The 19,601-nt window shown below is 36.6% G+C and overlaps 1 protein-coding gene across 2 annotated transcripts in view; it reads right to left on the reverse strand.

Moving 5' to 3' along the window:
• Positions 1-19,358, reverse strand: part of LOC131168577 (BTB/POZ domain-containing protein At5g03250-like) — a 36,909-nt gene extending 17,551 nt beyond the window's left edge. Inside the window, exon 1 of one of the 2 annotated variants that reach the window (XM_058128111.1) lies at positions 19,026-19,358. In XM_058128111.1, coding sequence (XP_057984094.1) covers positions 19,026-19,084 — 59 coding nt within the window. In that variant the 5' untranslated portion in view covers positions 19,085-19,358. Of the gene's footprint in view, positions 1-18,682; positions 18,720-19,025 lie in introns of those variants that run through there. The other variant, XM_058128112.1, reaches the window with a different exon arrangement.
• Positions 19,359-19,601: the final 243 nt, after the last annotated feature.

The raw sequence follows: 19,601 nt of genomic DNA on the forward strand, positions 1-19,601 counted from the left end.
TTTTCTCATGAATGTACAAAGCAGAAAAGATAATCCATGAATATATATCTCGCCTTGAATATTTAGTTTGCACTTATGAGGAAATTAATATTCAGTCTGAAACTATTGTTGGATTGTAGACACAGGACAACAAAACAATACATGTGGAAAGAGAAAAGTTTGGGTTTGTGGAGTATCACAGAATGCATGCAAGCACTAAGAATTGTACCTGTAAACTAAAGCTGCAAACGAGTTGCAAGCTAATTCTTCATGACAAACTCCACATTTGCTGTGTTCGACATGATTTGCTTCCTGTACTTGCTTCATTTCAAATTGGGTATTTAAGCCTGAACTATATGAGAATGATTATGTATTGAATGATTTGACTCACTTCGATAAGGACTTAACGGATGAATGTTTAAGTCGTGATTATATTTTTGTTGTGACTTCTCATAATATCAATGCAATGACATTGCATAATAGACATACTGGAAAAGAGAGGATGACAAGGTTAGTTAGAGAAAGACTTTTAGGATTACAAGCTAAACCTCCCAACACATGAATGTTTTTTAACAGGCCAGACAATTAGAAGCCCATTTGATAAGGCAATTTGAAGCACTATACTACTCCAACTTGTCCATTCTAACATACATGATCCAAGGAATGTGAGGGCACAAAACTGATGTCCTTTTTTCATCACTTCTATTGATGATTATAACTGTTTTTGTTATAGTGCTTAACTTCTCATAAGCTTGTGGATTGCGTTGACATACATGGTCTTATTGAGAATCAATTAAACTTGAGAACCAAGGCAATAAGAACTGATTGAGGATGAGAATACTCTGACTGATTCAAAATAATTTATGATGATGAAGGAATTGAAAGGCAATTAATGAGTAATGACAACTCAAACTCCAATACAAAATGGTGCGATGAGGAGAAAAACTAGAACAATCCTTGAAATGTGGGGATCCATAATGGCGCAAGCAAACCTCCCAATTTCTTTCAGGACAGATGCATTTTTTACTACTGCCAACTTCTTGAACAAGGTACCTGCAGAGCCAATCCATAAACCAGATCTGGGATTATTACGCCCTTGAGGATCAGCACAATTTTGGTCATAACACAGGCCCTAGAGTGCACAGATGTATATTTGTGCACTGTTCAGAACATTTTAAAGGATATGTCTTCATAAAACATGATGTTGAAGGAATGACTGAGTTGGAATCACAAAATATGGACTTCATTTGAGAAAGAATTCTATAGTGGGGAAAAGAAGAGGATGTCGAACCTCATAAAAAAAACAAAGTGAAGGCATATCAAATAGATGCCTCCTAGTGAATAGTGGCAGCAATCCAACATTAAGCAAATCTTACTTAGTAACTTGTATAAGTAAAGATATGTCCTTCAAAATAAGAAATTCCCAGTTAAGACATAAGAAATTTAAGAATTCCATACCACATATGACACCCATACAGAAAACAGGAAAATAAAAAACAATGAAAATGCATTACAAGAGAGTGGGAATGCATTTGGGGATGATTCTCAAAGATCTACATTGCTTAGGGGCCAGAATGGGTTAATTCCTACATTAATACTTGATTGAAGAGAAATAGTTTATGCAGTGCCACTAGAAAATGATGAACCTAAAAGTTATAAAGGGACTCCTGCATTGCCTACTGCTAAGAGATGAGCTTAGGGACTCCTGCATTGCCTACTGCCAAGAGATGAGCTGCTCCGCTGCTGTAATGAATGATGAGATGAAGCATACTGTTAGGCTCCCCAAATCAATTGGGATTTCTAATTAATTGTGTTAGGATTCCCAAGTCAAATGGGATTTTCTATTTAATGATAGGACTCCCAAATCAATTGGAATTTCTAGTTAATTATGATTTCCAAATCAATTGGGATTCTATTTAATGTTAGGATTATTTGATGTTGGTTTTTATTTAATGTGTTAGGGTTCCCAAATCAATTGGGATTGAGTCCATTAGGGACTTGGATTGGGATATTTTACATTCCTAATAGGAGTAAAGTTCCTACCCTACAAATATGTAACCCTACGGGGTTTTTCATTCAAGCAATAACATAATTCATAGTCTTTTGCCTAATTTCGAGGCAGATCCCCTCGAAGTAATCAACCCTATTTTCTCTTACTATTTTCCCTTCTTTAAATTTCCCCAATTCCTCACATTCTTGTGGATGTTACTAACCTTCCGACAAAAGCAAGATCTTGGAATTCTTGATCTTCATTCATATGCAATGACCTTAGAAAAATCAGCAGTCCCAATGGAAGCTAGGCTAAAGACTGAACTTAGCATTATGTTGAAGTCTCAATTTGAAGAGAAGCAGGCATTGCTCTCTAAACTACTCATTACATCTTCCTACAAAAGAGAGAGAATATGATGCCTCTATGTCAGCTAACAGTAGGGAGCAGTCATACATGCGCGAAGGAGGTTACCAAGGAGAGCATGATCACAGTCCTTCTCCTATGAAGGTAGAATTTCCTCAGTAGGATAGTGATGACCCCCTATCGATTGGGTTTCTAGGGCTGAAAAAAACTTTCACTTTCACCACGCTCCAAAAATCTAAAGTTGAGATTGCTTCTATTAGTTTGGACGGGGCGATGCTATTCAATGGTATGACTAGTTTGAAGCTCGTTATGGAATGCTTTCATGGGTAGAATTTTTTTCTAAATTACTTGTCCGATTTGGGCCCACTGGATATGAGAATATTGATGGAGAGCTTGCTAAAATATGTCCAACTAAAGTACCAAACACGATTTGAGAGCCTATCAAACATGACTAAAGATTGGAAGGAAAACCAACTCGTTGGTACTCTTATAGAAAGTCTCCTGCCTGACATTCAGCGTGAGGCCAAAGTGCGTTGACCACGGACATTGACTGCTTCAATTTCTTTTGCACGATTAGAAGACAAGAAGTTGGGAGAAGAACGATGTCGCTCCAACAAGACCATTAGCAAGCAGAATGTCAGCAGCACTATCACACCACCAGCTCCTTGCAATCCTTCTGCCAAATAATTGACTTAGGGGGAACTTAAAGAGCAAAAGACAAAATGTTTGTGTTGGCATTGTGATGAATCTATCACTTCTTCAGTTCATGCTTTAGCTAGTTATGCTAATCCTCAAACCATGAAAATGAGTGGCTTCCTAAAACGCCAACCTGTTACTATCTTAATTGATACGAGTAGCACTAAAAATTTTATGGACATTAAAATTACTAAACGGATAGCCTATCCTGTGGAGCAATGTGAAAAGATTGATGTGAAGGTTTGAGATGGAAGGACCTAGACATGTTAGAGCAAGTGTTATCTAGAACCATGGGTTGTATGTTGATTTCTTTTTGCTACCACTAGGTGACTATGAAGTGATTTTGGGTATTGAATGGTTAAGGCCTTTAGGTGATATAGCTTGGAATTTCTCTAGACTAGTTATGAAGTTCATCATGAATAGCCAAATAGAGACTTTTAAAGGCAAAACATTGTGGTAATGTTACTATAGTTTCAAGCCATCAGACGGAGAAGCTCCTTAGAAAGGAGCAACATGGCTGCCCGGTACAACTTCGAGCACCAAAGGAGTTACAACATCAATCTAACCAAGATAAAGGGCTAGAATCTCTTATTTTTATAATTTTCTGACCAATTTGCGGAGCCACAAGGATTGCAACCTCAGTGAACATATGATCACCGCATTCCTCTATTGCCAAGTAGTGTCCCTACTGACATCCGTCCTTATTGCTATCCTTTTTCATAAAGTAGAAAGAGAAAATATAGTAAAAGAAATGTTAGATGCTGATATAATTCAGCCAAGTGTCAGTCCGTATTCTTCCCCTCTCTTATTGGTGAAGAAGAAGGCTGGCTCTTGGTGGATGTGTGTTGATTATCAAACACTGAACAAGAACACTATAAAGGATAAATATCCTATCTCTATTATGGTTGAACTATTAGATGAGTTGGGAGGTGCCCAGTAGTTCACCAAAGTCGACTTGAGATCAGGCTTTCACTAGATTAAGGTACACGAGGATGACATTCAGAAGACAGCGTTTAGAACTCACGATGGCCATCACGAGTTCTTGGTAACACCTTTTGGGTTAACCAATGCACCTACATTCCAAAGTCTCATGAATGACATTTTCCGACCTTACCAACAAAAGTTTGTTCTCATTTTTTTATGATATCCTGATATATAGCTCATCGCTTGAAGATCATTTAAGTCATCTGCGAATTGTGCTCACCACTCCGTGAGCATCACTTGTTTATCAATAAATCTAAATGCAATTTTCCTCAACCACATGTAGAATACCTTGGAAAAATTGTTTCCCAAGAACGTGTTTTAATTGATCCTTCTAAAATACAAGTGATGACAAACTAGCCTATTTACAAACAATCAAAAAACTATGAGGATGTTTAGGGTTGACTGGTTACTACCGCAAGTTTGTCAAGGATTATGGAAAGATTAGAGCTCCACTGACCGCTCTGCTAAAAAAGGATGCATTCAAATGGAGTGAGAAAGCTGAACAAGCCTTTGTCAAGCTTAAGAATGCAATGTCCACCACACTAGTTCTTGCCTTGCAAGATTTCAACAAGGTGTTCATCATCAAGTCTGATGCATTAGAACTTGGCAATGGTGCAGTTTTAATGCAAGACAAATTCCCCATTACTTTTATCAGTAAGGCTCTTTCTCCATCCCACATCGGCACTTCTATTTATGACAAAAGAGATGCTAGCCATTGTGCATGCAGTTACAAAGTGGAGACCATATTTGATTGGTCAGGATTTCCAAATCTGAACTGATCACAAGAGCCTGAAGTATTTCTCAAAGCAACAAATCTCTTCCATGGAACAACAGAAGTGGTCACTAAATTGTTGGGCTATGACTATGAGATTATTTACAAGAAAGGAACCTGAATGTGGTGGCAGATGCACACTCACAACTTCCTAATAAAGTCGAAAATTTACAGATTGTTTGTACCTACATGTGCTACTTTGAACAAATTAGAAAGGAATGGTGGCAAAATCCGGAAACTATAAAATATTATCCAAAAGCTACAAAAAATGCCAACTTCCGTCCCTCCTTACTTTTGGGACTCTTAAAACTTACTACATAAAGGGAGGATTTTATTAGTGCCTAATTCAATCCACAAGCAAACCATACTACAAGAATTACACGTATCACCGACTACAAGTCACTCTAGTTTTCTTAGAACCTACAAGCACATTTTTCAGAAATTTTGCTAGAAGGGAATGAAGGGTGAAATCAAAAAGTTTGTGGCAGCCAATAACAGAAAGGGGAAACTCTGGCAAGTCTAGGACTTCTACAACCTCTTCCTATTCCAGAAGAAGCTTGGACCGATATCTTCATGGATCTTATTAAGGGACTACCATCTTACCATGGTAAGGGAATCTTATTAAGGGTCTACTGTTTTTGTTATTATGGATCATCTCACAAAATATGCTCATTTTTGTGTCGTAACTTACCCTTATATTGCTATAAGTGTTGCTCGTATTTTTGTTGAGAATATTGTCAAGTTGCATTGAACTCCTTAGTATATTGTCAACGATTGTGATAGTCCTTACCAACAACTTCTGAAAGGATCTTTTCCATTTGCAAGGAACACAATTGAATATGAGCACTCCATATCATCCACAATCATGGACAAACTAAAGTTATTAACAAGTTCTTGGAGACTATCTTCATTGCTTTGCAAATGACAAATTGAAGGATTGGGTGCAATGGCTCTCATGAACTGAATGGTGGTATAATACCACTTATCATTCCTCCATCAAGTTGACTCCATTTGAGGTTGTTCATGGTCGAGCTCCTTCTGTTCTTGCAAGGTATTCAACTAGATCATCTAGAGTTGATCAAGTTTGCAAGGAGTTACATGATCGAGACAAAGTGCTTCAGCTCCTCAAAGAAAATCTTGTTGCAACTCAAGCTTGTCCGAAATAGCAAGTTGATAAGCACCGTAGTTAAAGGGAATTCTCAGTGGGAGATTGGGTGTTTCTTAAGCTATAGCCCTATAGACAGATATCTATGACTATTCGTTCTTCAATGAAGTTATCTCCCCCGGTTCTATGGGCCTTATAAGATCCTAAAACGTATAGGCCCTATTGCTTATCGTCTTGACTTACCAACAAGTTCGAAGGTACATCTAGTTTTTCATGTCTCTTGCCTCAAAAGAAGTTAGGGGTGCAAGTTTGTGTGCAACACCTCTGTTCTCTTACTATTTTCCCTTCTTTTTCCCCAATTTCTCTATGATAAAACCCTAGGGTCTTATCACAGACTTACCAAAAAACGCTAACACCCTAGCAAGTCACATATATTGAACATTCCAAAACGTGGTACATTTTCATTTCGGAATGCTAAATCTAATGATCCAACATTTTAATTCAACATTTTTTACATCACATATTCTTTTATGAGTTAAAGTGGAGAATTATCACATTATAATTCCATTGATCTATCTATTTCACAAAAGAAAATTTCTTCTAGATTTTCAAAGAATTCAACATCCTCCCTGAAATATCCAAATTTCGTACATATTTTCCAAAAACATGTCTACATAAGAATACCCCCAACATTCCATACTTTAGAGCATGTGTCATACCAAAATCTCATTCCCGTTGCATGAACTTGAACATTACACATTCTAGGTAACATTGAAATGGCATCTATATGGATCAATGAGGCGAGGGACTTAGTTAATCTTCCTTTAGGTCATACAGCCTAACACTAATATTTGCTTTTATTCGTCTATGGTTAGCTATAATATCTAACTTGAAGTCAAAGTAACATCAAATGAATGTGAAGACAGCATTTCTCAAAGATATTTGTATGGAACAAACTATTGGTTTTACAGCCAAAGGACAAGAACGCAGGGCGTGCAGACTTAAAAATTCCATAAATGGCCTATGGCAATCATTAAGACAATGGGACCTTTGCTTTCATTAAGACATTATCATGTATGACTTTAAGATAATTGATGAGGGTTCCCCTGTGTATGTCTTTCTAAATGTCCAAAGGAAGATACATTATGCCAACTCTATATTTGATGACATTAATGGCTAGAAATGACATGGAGCTAATTGTGGGGACAAAAATTTGATTACGCTTAATTTTTGAAATTAAAGCTACAAGTGAGGCGTTATATCCTTTGGGGTGAGAATCCTAAGAGATTAGTTTAGGGAACTTCTCAATTTGCCATAAAGTCTTATATAAAGAAGAAACTAAAGCACTTTAATATGCAGAAGAGCAAGCCTATAGACACTCCAATCATTAACCCTCCATTTGTTTGGAGAAAATAGGTGATGGTAGAAGTAAAAAGAAACTTATGGCAGAGAACAAAAGAGAAGAGAAGAGACGAGAAGAGAGGAGAAGAGAATTCAGAATTTAAGGTAGCGTTGGTCGGGTTGTTCAAAAATATTTGAAAACCAATCCGATCTAAAAATCTTATTCGAACCAAACCGAACCGAAAATTACCAATTTGTTCAGTTCAATTTCGGTTCATGCTTTTTAAGGTTTTCAAGTTTCAGTTCAGCTTCGGTTTTTATGTTCATGAAACGATGGTTACCTGAACCAAACCGATATATGTATTTATTTACAATATATATTATTTATATTATACACTACTATATAATAATACATAGAGTTAGTAATGCATAGAGTTAAAGCAGGTTGGGTAAAATGGAGAAGTGCTTCAAGTGTGCTGTGTGATCGTAGAATATCTTTAAAATTGAAAGGGAAGTTTTATAGGACAGCTATAAGATCAGCTATGTTATATGGATCTGAATGTTGGGCGACGAAGAAACATAATATCCAAAAAGTAAAAGTTGTCGAGATGAGAATGCTTAGATGGATGAGTGGTATAATATTGAAAGATAAATTAAGGAATGAACATATTCGTGGTAAGTTAGGTGTAACTCCAATAGAAGATAAGATAAGGGAGGGGCGACTCAAATGGTATGGACACTTGCAACATAGGCCACATAGTGCACCTGTGAGGAAAAGTGAGGCAGTAGAAGGGTTAGGGGTAGGGATAGACCTAAAATAACTTGGGAGGAGATAACGAGTAAAAATTTAATATCCTTGAATCTATCAAAATAAATGGTCCATAATTGCATAAATTGGAGGAAAATGATTCATATAGCTAACCCCACCTAGTAGGACTAAGGCTTGGTTTTGTTGTTGTTGTTGTTGTTGTTGTGTTGTATTACTATATAATAATTTATATAATATTTTTTAAAGTTACAAAATAGTATGCAGTAAATGCTTTTTGAGTGATTAATTTATATAAATAAAGTGTAAATGCACACATTAAATCAAAATCCAAATAAAATATTTCATTTTTCTTTAAAAAATTATAATGATTTAAAAATCAGTTCAAATCGTATAATTGAACCGAACTGTCGGTAAATCGGACCATCGGTTAATCGAATGTTCGGATCGATTTCAGTTCACAAAAGCATCAAATCGAAACTTTTGATTCAGTTCGGTTTCTAAAGGTTCGGTTGAGGTAACCGAACCATGAACACCCCTCATTTGGTACAAAATTGGAATTAGAATTGGAATCGAAATCAGTATTCATTGGAATAAGAAATAGAATGTTAGAATGTTTGGTTCAACATAAAATCATAATCAAAATTATATTATAGTGTTTGGTGTATATAGACATAGGAATTAGAAATGAGTCTAGTTAATATAAAAAATTGATTCAATTAATTTAATATTAAATAATAATATTATAAATGTATATTTGTTCTATAATATTATTTTATTAAGCTCTATAATAAATCATTTTTACAATAAATCATTCTGATAATCACGTACTTAATTATACTTTGCGTATTATATTTTATCTTATTTTTTATTATTATTTGTTAACTATATTATTAATATTATATTTTATCTTATACTTTTAAAGTATTATATTATAATATGTAATTTATTAAATTTAAATAAAAATCTCATATACTAAAACACTATTACATAATATAATATTTAATATAAAATAATAATATAATAAAACAACCACCATAGCATTATATTTTATCAACAACAAAACTAAGCTTTAAGTCCCACTAGCATTATATTTTATTACACAATAATATTTTATTCTTTTCTGTATATTATACAATTAGTAAAATTTACTATTATATATTTGTATTAATGATATTAATAATATTAATTTTATCTTATTTTAAGGCTATACATAATAATATAATAAATAAATTTTATCACCATTACATCATAGTATTTTATAATTTAATACTATTATACTACTTTTTATGTGTTATTATATTATTATATATAATATAAATATTAATAATAATGGTTTAAATACTTTACATTATAATATATAACATATTGTTATATATTTATATTTAGGGATGTCATTTTTTTTAGATTTATGTAATATATATTATATACAATATTATATTAAAATTATTTTTTATATTTATGCAATATATATTTTATTATATTGTATATAATATTACATTATTAATGTATATGTGCCTGTGTATACTTAATATACAATAATATTATATTTTTTTCTAATATCATTATTAATTTTATTACTATATTTTTAATTGATCATAATAATAATAAATATTTTATTTTATTTTGTTTTATTTTTTATCTTATAACTAATAATATAATAAATCAATAATTATACCATAAGTATATCCCAATATTTTAACATCTAATATTATTCTATTAATTTTTATATGTTATAATATGATTATATATAATAAATAATATTAATAATGATGGTTTAATATTTATATTAAAATATATATAATAATGTTTTCAATATGAATAATGATATCATAATATTAATATCATTTTTAAAATTTACGTAATAATATTAAATTATATAAATTATCATATTATAATAAATATTGTGTTTCTAAGAGTTAGGATTTGATTCTAGAGTTAAAGTCGAGAATCAAAATGTAAGCAAAAGGTGGAATCTCATTCTTGCATGAAATGGGAATCGGAATAAAATTACTGTAAAACTAACATTAGAAATGGGAATCAACCATTCCTATTCTGATTCCTAAAGTAAATTCCCAATTACCAAACACCACCTAGAAGAAGAGAACATATGACAAATGCTCAATTTCTTCTCTCCCTGCATTTCGAAGAGAAACTCAAAACTTTTCTTTTCCTTTCTCTCTTTTTTCCTCCTTGTTTCCCTCCACTTCTTTTCTCCTCTCTTCTTTCCAAACAAGAAAAATATGTTTCTTTTCACTTCTCCCCCTACTTGAGTAAAGCCAATTATATGAGAGAAGTGGAAAGAAGCAAGTGTTATTTTCTCTTCTCTCCTCTAATACATGGAGGGAAACCTAAAATTTTCTCTTCTCTTCTCCTCTCTAGTTCACTCCAACCAACCAGACGATAAAGATTTGAAGCTTTATCACAAAATGAGACCAAAAGGTATATAAATTTAAAAAAAAAATGGTGATATAATGGCCAAACCCAATGTGCAAGTGCAGTCAGCAGTTTAACGTATGCCATGCAATGGTTATGCAGTCAATATGCGGGCCATTTTCAGAGTAGCATGAGACCTGCACATTTGGTAGTAAAAGGGACAATCAGATATTTTCATGGTACATCCAATTATGCGCACCTATCAAATTCAGAAATTAGCATTAACTGAATATAGTGTAGATTGGTTTCAGTGATGCGGATAACCACAAACCACTTCTACAAATACCTTCTCATCCTTAGAAGGACCTGTGACCTGGTATCGCAAGAAGCAAACATGTGTTGTTTTGTCTATATGATGGAGTCCAAAGTATGTTGCTTGCTCTCTAGCTTTTTAGGAGGCAATCTTGCTCAGGTGATTCCTCACAACTCTCAGAATATGTTACCCAATTATTCAGATCCTATGCTAGTCTAGTGATAGGTTGACTGCAAAATGCATAGTCAAAGGAATCAAAATCACATAGGAAGTCAAACCACATTGAAACTAAATATTACTACATTCAAAGGGCGATGACCGGTGATGACTAGTGATGACGTAGTTTGAATTCTATGCCTACGAAGAATATGTTGGCTGATCTTGTCACCAAATTCATTCCCAAAGATAGATTTATGCACATGTTAGGTCTATGAGACTTTGTAGGATTGATACACACACACACATTTTAGTTTGAGCAAAATCTTGGTCATATAGATTATAATTTCATTATTAAGAATTTTGGTCACATGACATTATAATTTCATTATTAAGAATTTTGGTTACATGACATTTGATTTGCAAATACAACAATGAAAGAAAAATGCAACTGGGCAAATGATTGACAAAAGCAATCACCTTTGGTGCTTCTAAAGGCGCAAATGGATGAGACAGTGTGTGTCTGAAATAGAGACTTTGGTCAAAAAGGAAAAAAAAAAAAAAAGGAACACATGGAATGAACACATGAATGTTGCCTTGATTAGGCGGCTAAAAATAAATAAAAGCTTACATGATATTTTATGTATGTCTCATGGCTTAGGTGGCAAGTGCAAGACCCAAATTTGTGTGGCAAGCATTAAAGAAAATGACATGATCATTATGCAAGGCAATTTGAGGATTCAAGTTACAGGCAAAAGACACACTACAAGCCAATGTTGCAACTAGACTAAGATCTTAACAGAAGAGTTCATCCGCTCTAGGAAGTGAAATTCACCATAGGATGTAATTCATCTTACACGTGTGAAACATTGACCAAATTAATAGTGAAGCAAGACTAAGGATCCCTCTTGCTCACTAAGTGATTCCTATATTTGGTAACACCCATTGTAATCTTAGACTATCACACAAATAAAGTTTGATGATATACTTTAGCATTTTGCCAAAATATCATAAATGATTTGGTCTGAAAGAAAATGTCTCGGAATAGGGAGAACGGGCAATCTAGTAAGACATGCAATAGCATAAAACTCAAAGCACCGTGTATTATGTTGATACTTGGAACATTGTAAAATCATAAATACCAACCTAAATTTGGAGTTCAAACAATAAGTATAAAGGGATCAACAGTATTCAAACTAGTACAACTTTTAGCATAGTCCTCCTAATTTTTTTGAACAATTATTCGTAGTCACATGGCCCATTCCCCAAGTATGAATACACAAAGACACTTAATAACATCAAAGGATGGGAGGCAAATATGTAACTGTGCATATCGATGGGTATTGGAGCCCATAGTTCCATGCATTTGAAAATTGAGAGTTCAAAATTTGTTAGGATCTTGGAATCCCAAAACAAGTACACAGGCATAGTAAGTTGAAGAGTAAGGGGCTCTCAACATGAGCCTATAAAATATATATTCAAATGTTCTCTTTTGCATCTCAAGATAATTCGGTCTATTTTTATTTAACAAAAAGCAATCAAGAAATCAACAACCCAATGAACTGCTAAAGTGGCTGTCCATAACTATCAAAGCAAGAAACCAAAAATAGAACAACAACAGAAACTTCTTAATCAAAACAAACTTGCATGGTGTCACTGGTCGAATATTTCACACCTTCGTGAAAGGACCGTACAGTGCTAGCTAAAGCACTCTTGTTTAACTAGCCAACCTAGCATTTACCACAATGCACTAAAAAAACACTTTCATTGTCATTCAAGCAAATATAAGCGGAAGCAATAAGCAACTTATTAAAGGAATGGCACTTGAGCAGTAAACATTGAAGCAACAAAATTCATTATCAACACCTTCATTAACAACGTGTTTCTAGCGAGGGGAGCAAGTAAGCTAAACATGTTTACAATAGCTAGTGTGTTTTACAAGTTAATGAATGCTCACCCTCCCCTAAAGAGTTTTCTATGTTGTTCTCACTCTAGCACTAGGAAGTAGGAAACATCAATATGACCGATGAGTCATACTCCCCTTTTTAGGCTAAAGAAAATAGGAAACATCAATATGACCGATGAGTCATACTCCCCTTTTTAGGCTAAAGAAAAACTATCTCTAAAAAATAACCCTACACTAGTATTTACATGATGGAAACCCATCCCAAATGCACAAGACAAGCGGTCACAGGCAAGCATAATGCCTTGAACAAGCTCGGCTCGTGACGCTCCCCCCATTAGGTACTCTTTAACTTTGTCCACGAACGGTTGCATGTCTTCTACAGAAACCCAGCTGACTCCTTCATCGCCAAGGCCTTTCCACTTCACTAATAACTTCTATCGCTTCTTCCTTACAGATGTGAAACTCTCTGTTTGTAAGGATGTCTTCAACTTCTCATAGGTTGGGTTGCACCGTCTTCAATTCTGCTCTAGTTGACTGAATTCTGCTTGGATCTTCGGTCTTAGTGTTGAATAGCTTGAGGCAGCTGACGTGAAACACAAGATGCACTTTCATCCAAATCGGAGGTCAATTCTGTAAGAGGCCTTCCCAGCTTTGACCAAGATAGAGACTAGTCCTTCATATTTACGAAGTAGTCTATCTCGTCCTTGTAGTGACTTAATATGTTCAGGATTGAGCTTAACAAGCACCAAGTCACCTACGTTGAAGTGTTGCGGTCTTCTCCCCTAATTTGCCCACTTTTTCATCTTCTTAGAAGCTTTCTCCAGGTAGGTTCAGGCAATCTATGCATTTTGTCTCCATTCTTTGGTGAAAATGCACGCTCTGGGACTCTTTCCTCTGTACAACTCGTCCACTACATGAGGTAACGGCGATTGATGGCCTATAACAAGCTCAAAAGGACTCTTGTTGGTTGTTGAGCTCTTTCAGGCATTGAAACATAACTAGGCCACATCAAGTAGTTGCACCCAATTCTTCTGATTGGCATTAACGAATGGCACAAGTACTCTTCTAGTAGCCGTTGAATCTCTCTGTATGTCCATCTGTCTGTGGATGGTAGCTCAAAGAGATGTCAAGCTGTGAACCGAGGATTCTAAAAAGTTATGTCCAGAAGTTGTCGGTGAATCTTGAATCTCAGTCATTGTCAATATCTTGGGGAACAACCAAATACTTCACAATATTCTTAAAGAATAGTTGTGTCATCTCCTCTACCGAACAGTACTTCAGTGCGGGTATAAACGTACCATACTTCAAAAACCTATCTACAACCACAGGTATAGACCCTGCATCTCCCACTCTAGGCAAGTTTGGTGATGTAGTCCAATGAGACACTTTCCCACGGTCTAGATGGTACTAATAGGGGCTCCAGCAGCCCTGCAATCTTCTTTCGCTCCACCTTGCCATGTTGGCAAGTGAGACAAGTTCGAGCATAATCAACCAAATCACCACGCATGTGTGGCCAATAATACCTCTACTTCAATAATGCCAAAGTACATTGTCATCATGGATGTCCTGCCCACATGGTATCATGACACTCTTTCCAGCTCGTGACACAAAGAGTCGGCTACCACAGATCATCAGCAATCCATTTTCCATCAAGAACTAACGTGCTTTCCCCTCTTCTGTCAATTTCATGACATTTTGCACAACTTAATCTTTGGCTAAGTTCTCCTTGATGCGCTCCTGCATCGTCATGGTAACGGTGCTCATCGTCAAGTGTGTTACCATCTGTATAGCCACCAACTCGACCCTTCTGCTAAGTGCATTAGCAACTTGGCTCATCCGCCCCACCTTGTGCTCAAATGAAAAATCAAATTCTGCCAAGAATTCCTACCATCAGCCCTGCTTGGGTGACAACTTCGATTGTGTGAAGAAGTGGCTAACACTCGAGTTATCCGTTTTCACCACAAACCTTGACCCGAGTAAGTAATGTCTCTACACGCGGAGACAATGAATCACCGCTAGCATCTCCTTTACGCTCTCGTACACAACAAGATGTCCCTCCTATAACAAGACTCCTCCAAGGGCGTAGTCTGATGCATCTGTTCGTACCTCGAAGGGTTTCATGATGTCCGGAAGAGCAAGTATCGGATCTCTCATCATGGCATCCTTCAAGTCATCAAAGGCTCCCTGGCACTTCTATGACCAATTCCACCACTAACCCTTCTTCAATAGTTTTGTCAAAGGAGCAATTCTCCTCGAGTACCCCTCTACAAACTTCTTGTAATAGTTGGCAAGACCAAGAAAGGAACGCAGCTCCTTCACTCTCATTGGGATCTTCCAATCTTGAATAGCTCTCACATTCTCCATATCCATCCTGATATAACCTTATTCAATCACATAACCAAGGAATTTGATGCTTCGCTGAGTGAAAGAGCACTTCTCTTTCTTCACATACAAACTACTCTCCTTCAGCCTGTCCAACACCTTCCATAGATGCTATTTATGTTCCTCCAAAGTGGAACTTTAGACAACAATATCATCCAAGTACACCACGACAAACTTGTCAAGGTACTCACGAAATACTAGGTTCATCAAGATACAAAAATGTCGCAAGCACATTCTTCAACCCAAATGACATCACTAAGAACTTATATGCCCCATACCGCGTCACACAAGTTGTCTTCGGCTCATCCCCATCAGCGATTCTCACCTGATAGTAGTCTAACCTCAAGTCAAGTTTAGTGAAGTAGTTGGCATGACTCAGCTGATCAAACAAATCGGCAATCAACGAAATAGCATAGTTGTTACGCGTTGTCACCTTGTTGAGCGCATGGTAGTCTATGGACTCTACACACAGCTGCATGCTCCCATCATTTTTCCTCTTAAACAACCCCAGTGGCTCCAAACAGTGAGGGTGAATATATCCCGCTTCTGACAAATCATCAAGTTGTTTTCTCAACTATGCTAGCTCTAAATGTACCATCCAATATGGCTCCTTAGCAGGTGGTTTCACTCTTGGGAACAACTCAATCTCATGCTCCACACCCCATCGTGGAGGCAAGTTGTGAGGCAGCTTATCCGGCATCACCTTCTTATGCTTATCCAACACAGCTTGGATGGTCGTAGGCACCAACTCTTGGCCAACTTCTTCCTCTACCACCACCGTGGTAAGAAACGTTTGTACACCCCTTCTCAATCCCTTCTTGAGTTGCATGGCTGAAAGGAACTTCTAATCATCTCCTTTCTTTGTAACAACTTGCACCAAGTAAGGATGATCTCCCATCAGACATAGAGAACCTGCAAAAGGCATCGACACAACCTTAGTCTCCCTCAGGAACTCCAATCCCAAAATGACTTGGAAGTCATCCAACAACACCGCTGTGAAATTCGTATGACCTACCCACTGCCAAAGCTTCAGAGTCACTTGTTTGGCTACTCCTAGAGTAGGTTGGGCTACAGAATTCACCGCTTTCATGCATCCTAAATCCTTCTCCAAAGGTAAGATGAGTCTCCCTGCCTCTGCTTGTGAAACAAAATTATGGGTAGTCCCGGTATCCACCATAGCACGGGTACTCCTCCCATTGATCCTCAAGTCTACAAGTATCAATACTTTCACCTGTGTAACTTTAGGTGCTTTCGCTTGCCTTTTCAATGTGTTCACTAGCCGAATTGCAACTATCCTCGAAGTATCCTCCTTTTCCTCATCACTTTCTAATGCCCCCTCCGCAATGGAAGCTTGTAAGGCATTAAATGATGGCCTACAAGGGCACTCGACAACTCTATGAGGGCCTCGACACAAGTAGCATGAAATTTTACTCTTTCCATTGGGTGTGTTGAACCCTAGAGACAATGAAGCTTCTTTTGAAGTTGACGCCATACTGTCGGCTCCCCCACTTTTGGGTTTGCCCTTTTTGAAAGACTTTCTGCTATTTCCACCTACGCCACTCTCTTTAGACGAAGTGGTATTATCACCAACATAGTCAATCAAGCATTCGGCAGCAGATTGTGCGGTAGACAAGTCTTGAACTCTTTGCCTATGAAGTTTTGTCCTTCCCACATTTTCAACCCCTCGAGAAAATAAAACAACTTGTCCTCTTCCAACATGTCCCTTGTATCCAACATCAAAGAAAAAAATTGTTTCACATATTCCCTAATTGACCCAGTATGCTTGAGGTCTCTCAACTTCCTCCTAGCATTGTACTCAACATTTTCAAAAAAGAATTGTCTTAAGCTCTCTCTTCAAGTCTGTCTAACAATCAACTAAACAACATCCATTATCAATCTTATTGTACTTGGTACGCCATCACAGGTTGGCGTCACCAACCAAGTACATAGTCACAGTATCCACTTTCACATGTTCTAAGTCCGTCCTCAAAGCACGAAAGTATTGCTCCATATCAAACAAGAAGTTCTCTGAATCCTTGGCATCACGGGCACCCCTATACATCCTAAGTTCTGGTACCTCAGTCTTACTAAACCCCAGAGTGTTAGAATTTCCCATATCAAGAACCATCACATTCATCTTTGTAGTCAAATCAGCTATCTAAGCTTGCAAGGTCTCCACAGTGTGGTGAAAGTCCTCTGATATTTCCACCATCAAACTTTGTTGATGCTTTTGTGATCCCTCCAATTCATCAACACATTTAGTCAGTCAGGCCATCTCTACGGCCACATTGTTGGTTGTCATCTTAGCCTGTGCTTCTAGCATATTAATTCTTTGAACATTGGTCGACATGGTCATTTACCGAAGTTTTACCAATCCCACAACGAAGGCAACTGAATTCACGTAGGAAATAACTGAACTCTGATACCAAGTGTCACGGGCCAAATATTTCACACCTTTGTGAAAGGACCATGTAGTGCTAGCTAAAGCACCCTTATTTACCTAGTCAGCCTAGCGTCTGCCACAATGCACCAACAAAATACTTTCAGTGTCAATCAAGCATATATAAGCGGAAGCAATAAGCAACTTATGAAAGAAATAGCACTTAAGCAGTAAACATTGAAGCAACGTAATTCATTATCAACGCCTCCATTAACAACATGCGTCTAGTGAGGGAGCCAAGTAGGCTAAACACGTTTACAATAACTAATGAGTTTTTCAAGTTGATGAACACTCACCCTCCCCTAAAGAGCTTTCCACGCTATTCTCACTTTGACACTAAAAAATATTAATATGACTGAGCAGTCATACTCCCCTTTTTAGCTTAAGGAAAAACTATGTTTAAAAAATAATCCTACACTAGTATTTACATGATGGAAACTCATCCCAAATGCACGAGACAACGGTTCCTAGTGCAACAAGCACCAGTTTTGGGGGTGGGGATTTAGTAGCAGTGGGGAGCAAAGCGGTCATAGGCAAACATAATGTCCTGAACAAGCTCGGCTCGTGACATGGCTATGTAACAAAATTACCATACAATTAGAAAACTAAGACTTAAGCCTCCCAAAAGGTCTAAGTTCGAAGCCAATAAATCATTGGGTAAAAGACGCTTACCTCTCCAGAGGTTTGGTAAAAAGACAAGCACCTCCCTTAAGGTTTTAAAAATATCAATGACCTCTCCTAACTCCTAAGGTTTCAAAAAATTGCATAGACCTCCCTTGAGGTTTGTCAAAAAGGCATAGACCTCCCGTTATATTTGGCGAACTTTTTAAGGGGTGTAAGTGTTCCAAAAATCAAATGTCATGAGAGGTTTGTGATACTTTTGAAATTTCAAGGGAGGTTTATAAATTTTTAAAACCTTACGGGAGGTCAATGTCTTTTGCCCTAAATTATTCGTTAAGATATTTGAGGCCCAAATGACAATGAATGGAGACAGCTTCATTTGCACATACAGAGATGATAATGGAACACCAAATACGAATCCAGCCAAGCAATAAAAGCAATAAAATGTTACAAAATAACAATTTTAAACCTTTTTTTTTTTTTAATATTTACCAGCTTCCAATTTGGTTCCAATAAGTAAGACACAACCTTCTGCAAGTATGGTTTTCCAGATAGAATACACTCATTGTAGCTCACATTCACACCCTTAATCTCATTCATGCCCACATTCTTACAAACACTTTGCGCCCATCACCCAGAAACTGCATTTATACTAAATCAAAATGATAAAGGCGAACTTAATTATTAACAAAAAAAAAAAAAACGGATACGCAGCTGAGATTCCCTGATTTAGCGAGACTCATGAACATTAATCGCCTCAAAATCAATCAGATTAATGCTTTTATTTAAAATGAGGATGTGAGAGAAAAAAAAAATGGAAGCAAAATTCGCCTACCAGTTATGACCTTCGCGATGAAATTGTTCAGATTTAGTGCCCAGCTGCATGCAGGCCATGTTTTATTAATGTTCTTCTGAAGCGAGCAAGGCTAGAACACTGAGAAACATGGAGAATATCGTAGAAGACGACTGAACAAGGATTTTCCTTTCTGGCAATTCTTCTTCCTCTGCTTCTGGGTTTGTGTGTGAGACGGGAGCGAGAGAGAGAGAGAGAGAGAGAGAGAGAGAGGGAGCAGTTCCGAGTCTAGAGAGAGGGAGAGAAGCCCCGAGTCCATTGGGGGAAGTGCAGGAGAGGAGGAATCGGTTCCCGTGCTTGTGCTGTACATTGCCAATTCACATGAGGCGGCAAAGAGCATTTATATTTTAAAGGGGCGTTCAAGAATTAAGTGATGAACCCTCATCAAGATTTGATTTTGTAAATAAAACTTCTATCCATCAAATTCGAATTATTTAATATTTAATTTTTGAGTATGTATTATTTTTGTGACATTCTCTACATAAACCTACCTGTGTACAATATTTTTTTAATTTGATTATAATTTTTTTCACATGTGTTTACATTTTTACTCATATA

The sequence above is a fragment of the Malania oleifera genome, chromosome 11 (assembly GCF_029873635.1).
Source record: "Malania oleifera isolate guangnan ecotype guangnan chromosome 11, ASM2987363v1, whole genome shotgun sequence".
NCBI classification, from domain to species: Eukaryota; Viridiplantae; Streptophyta; class Magnoliopsida; order Santalales; family Ximeniaceae; genus Malania; species Malania oleifera.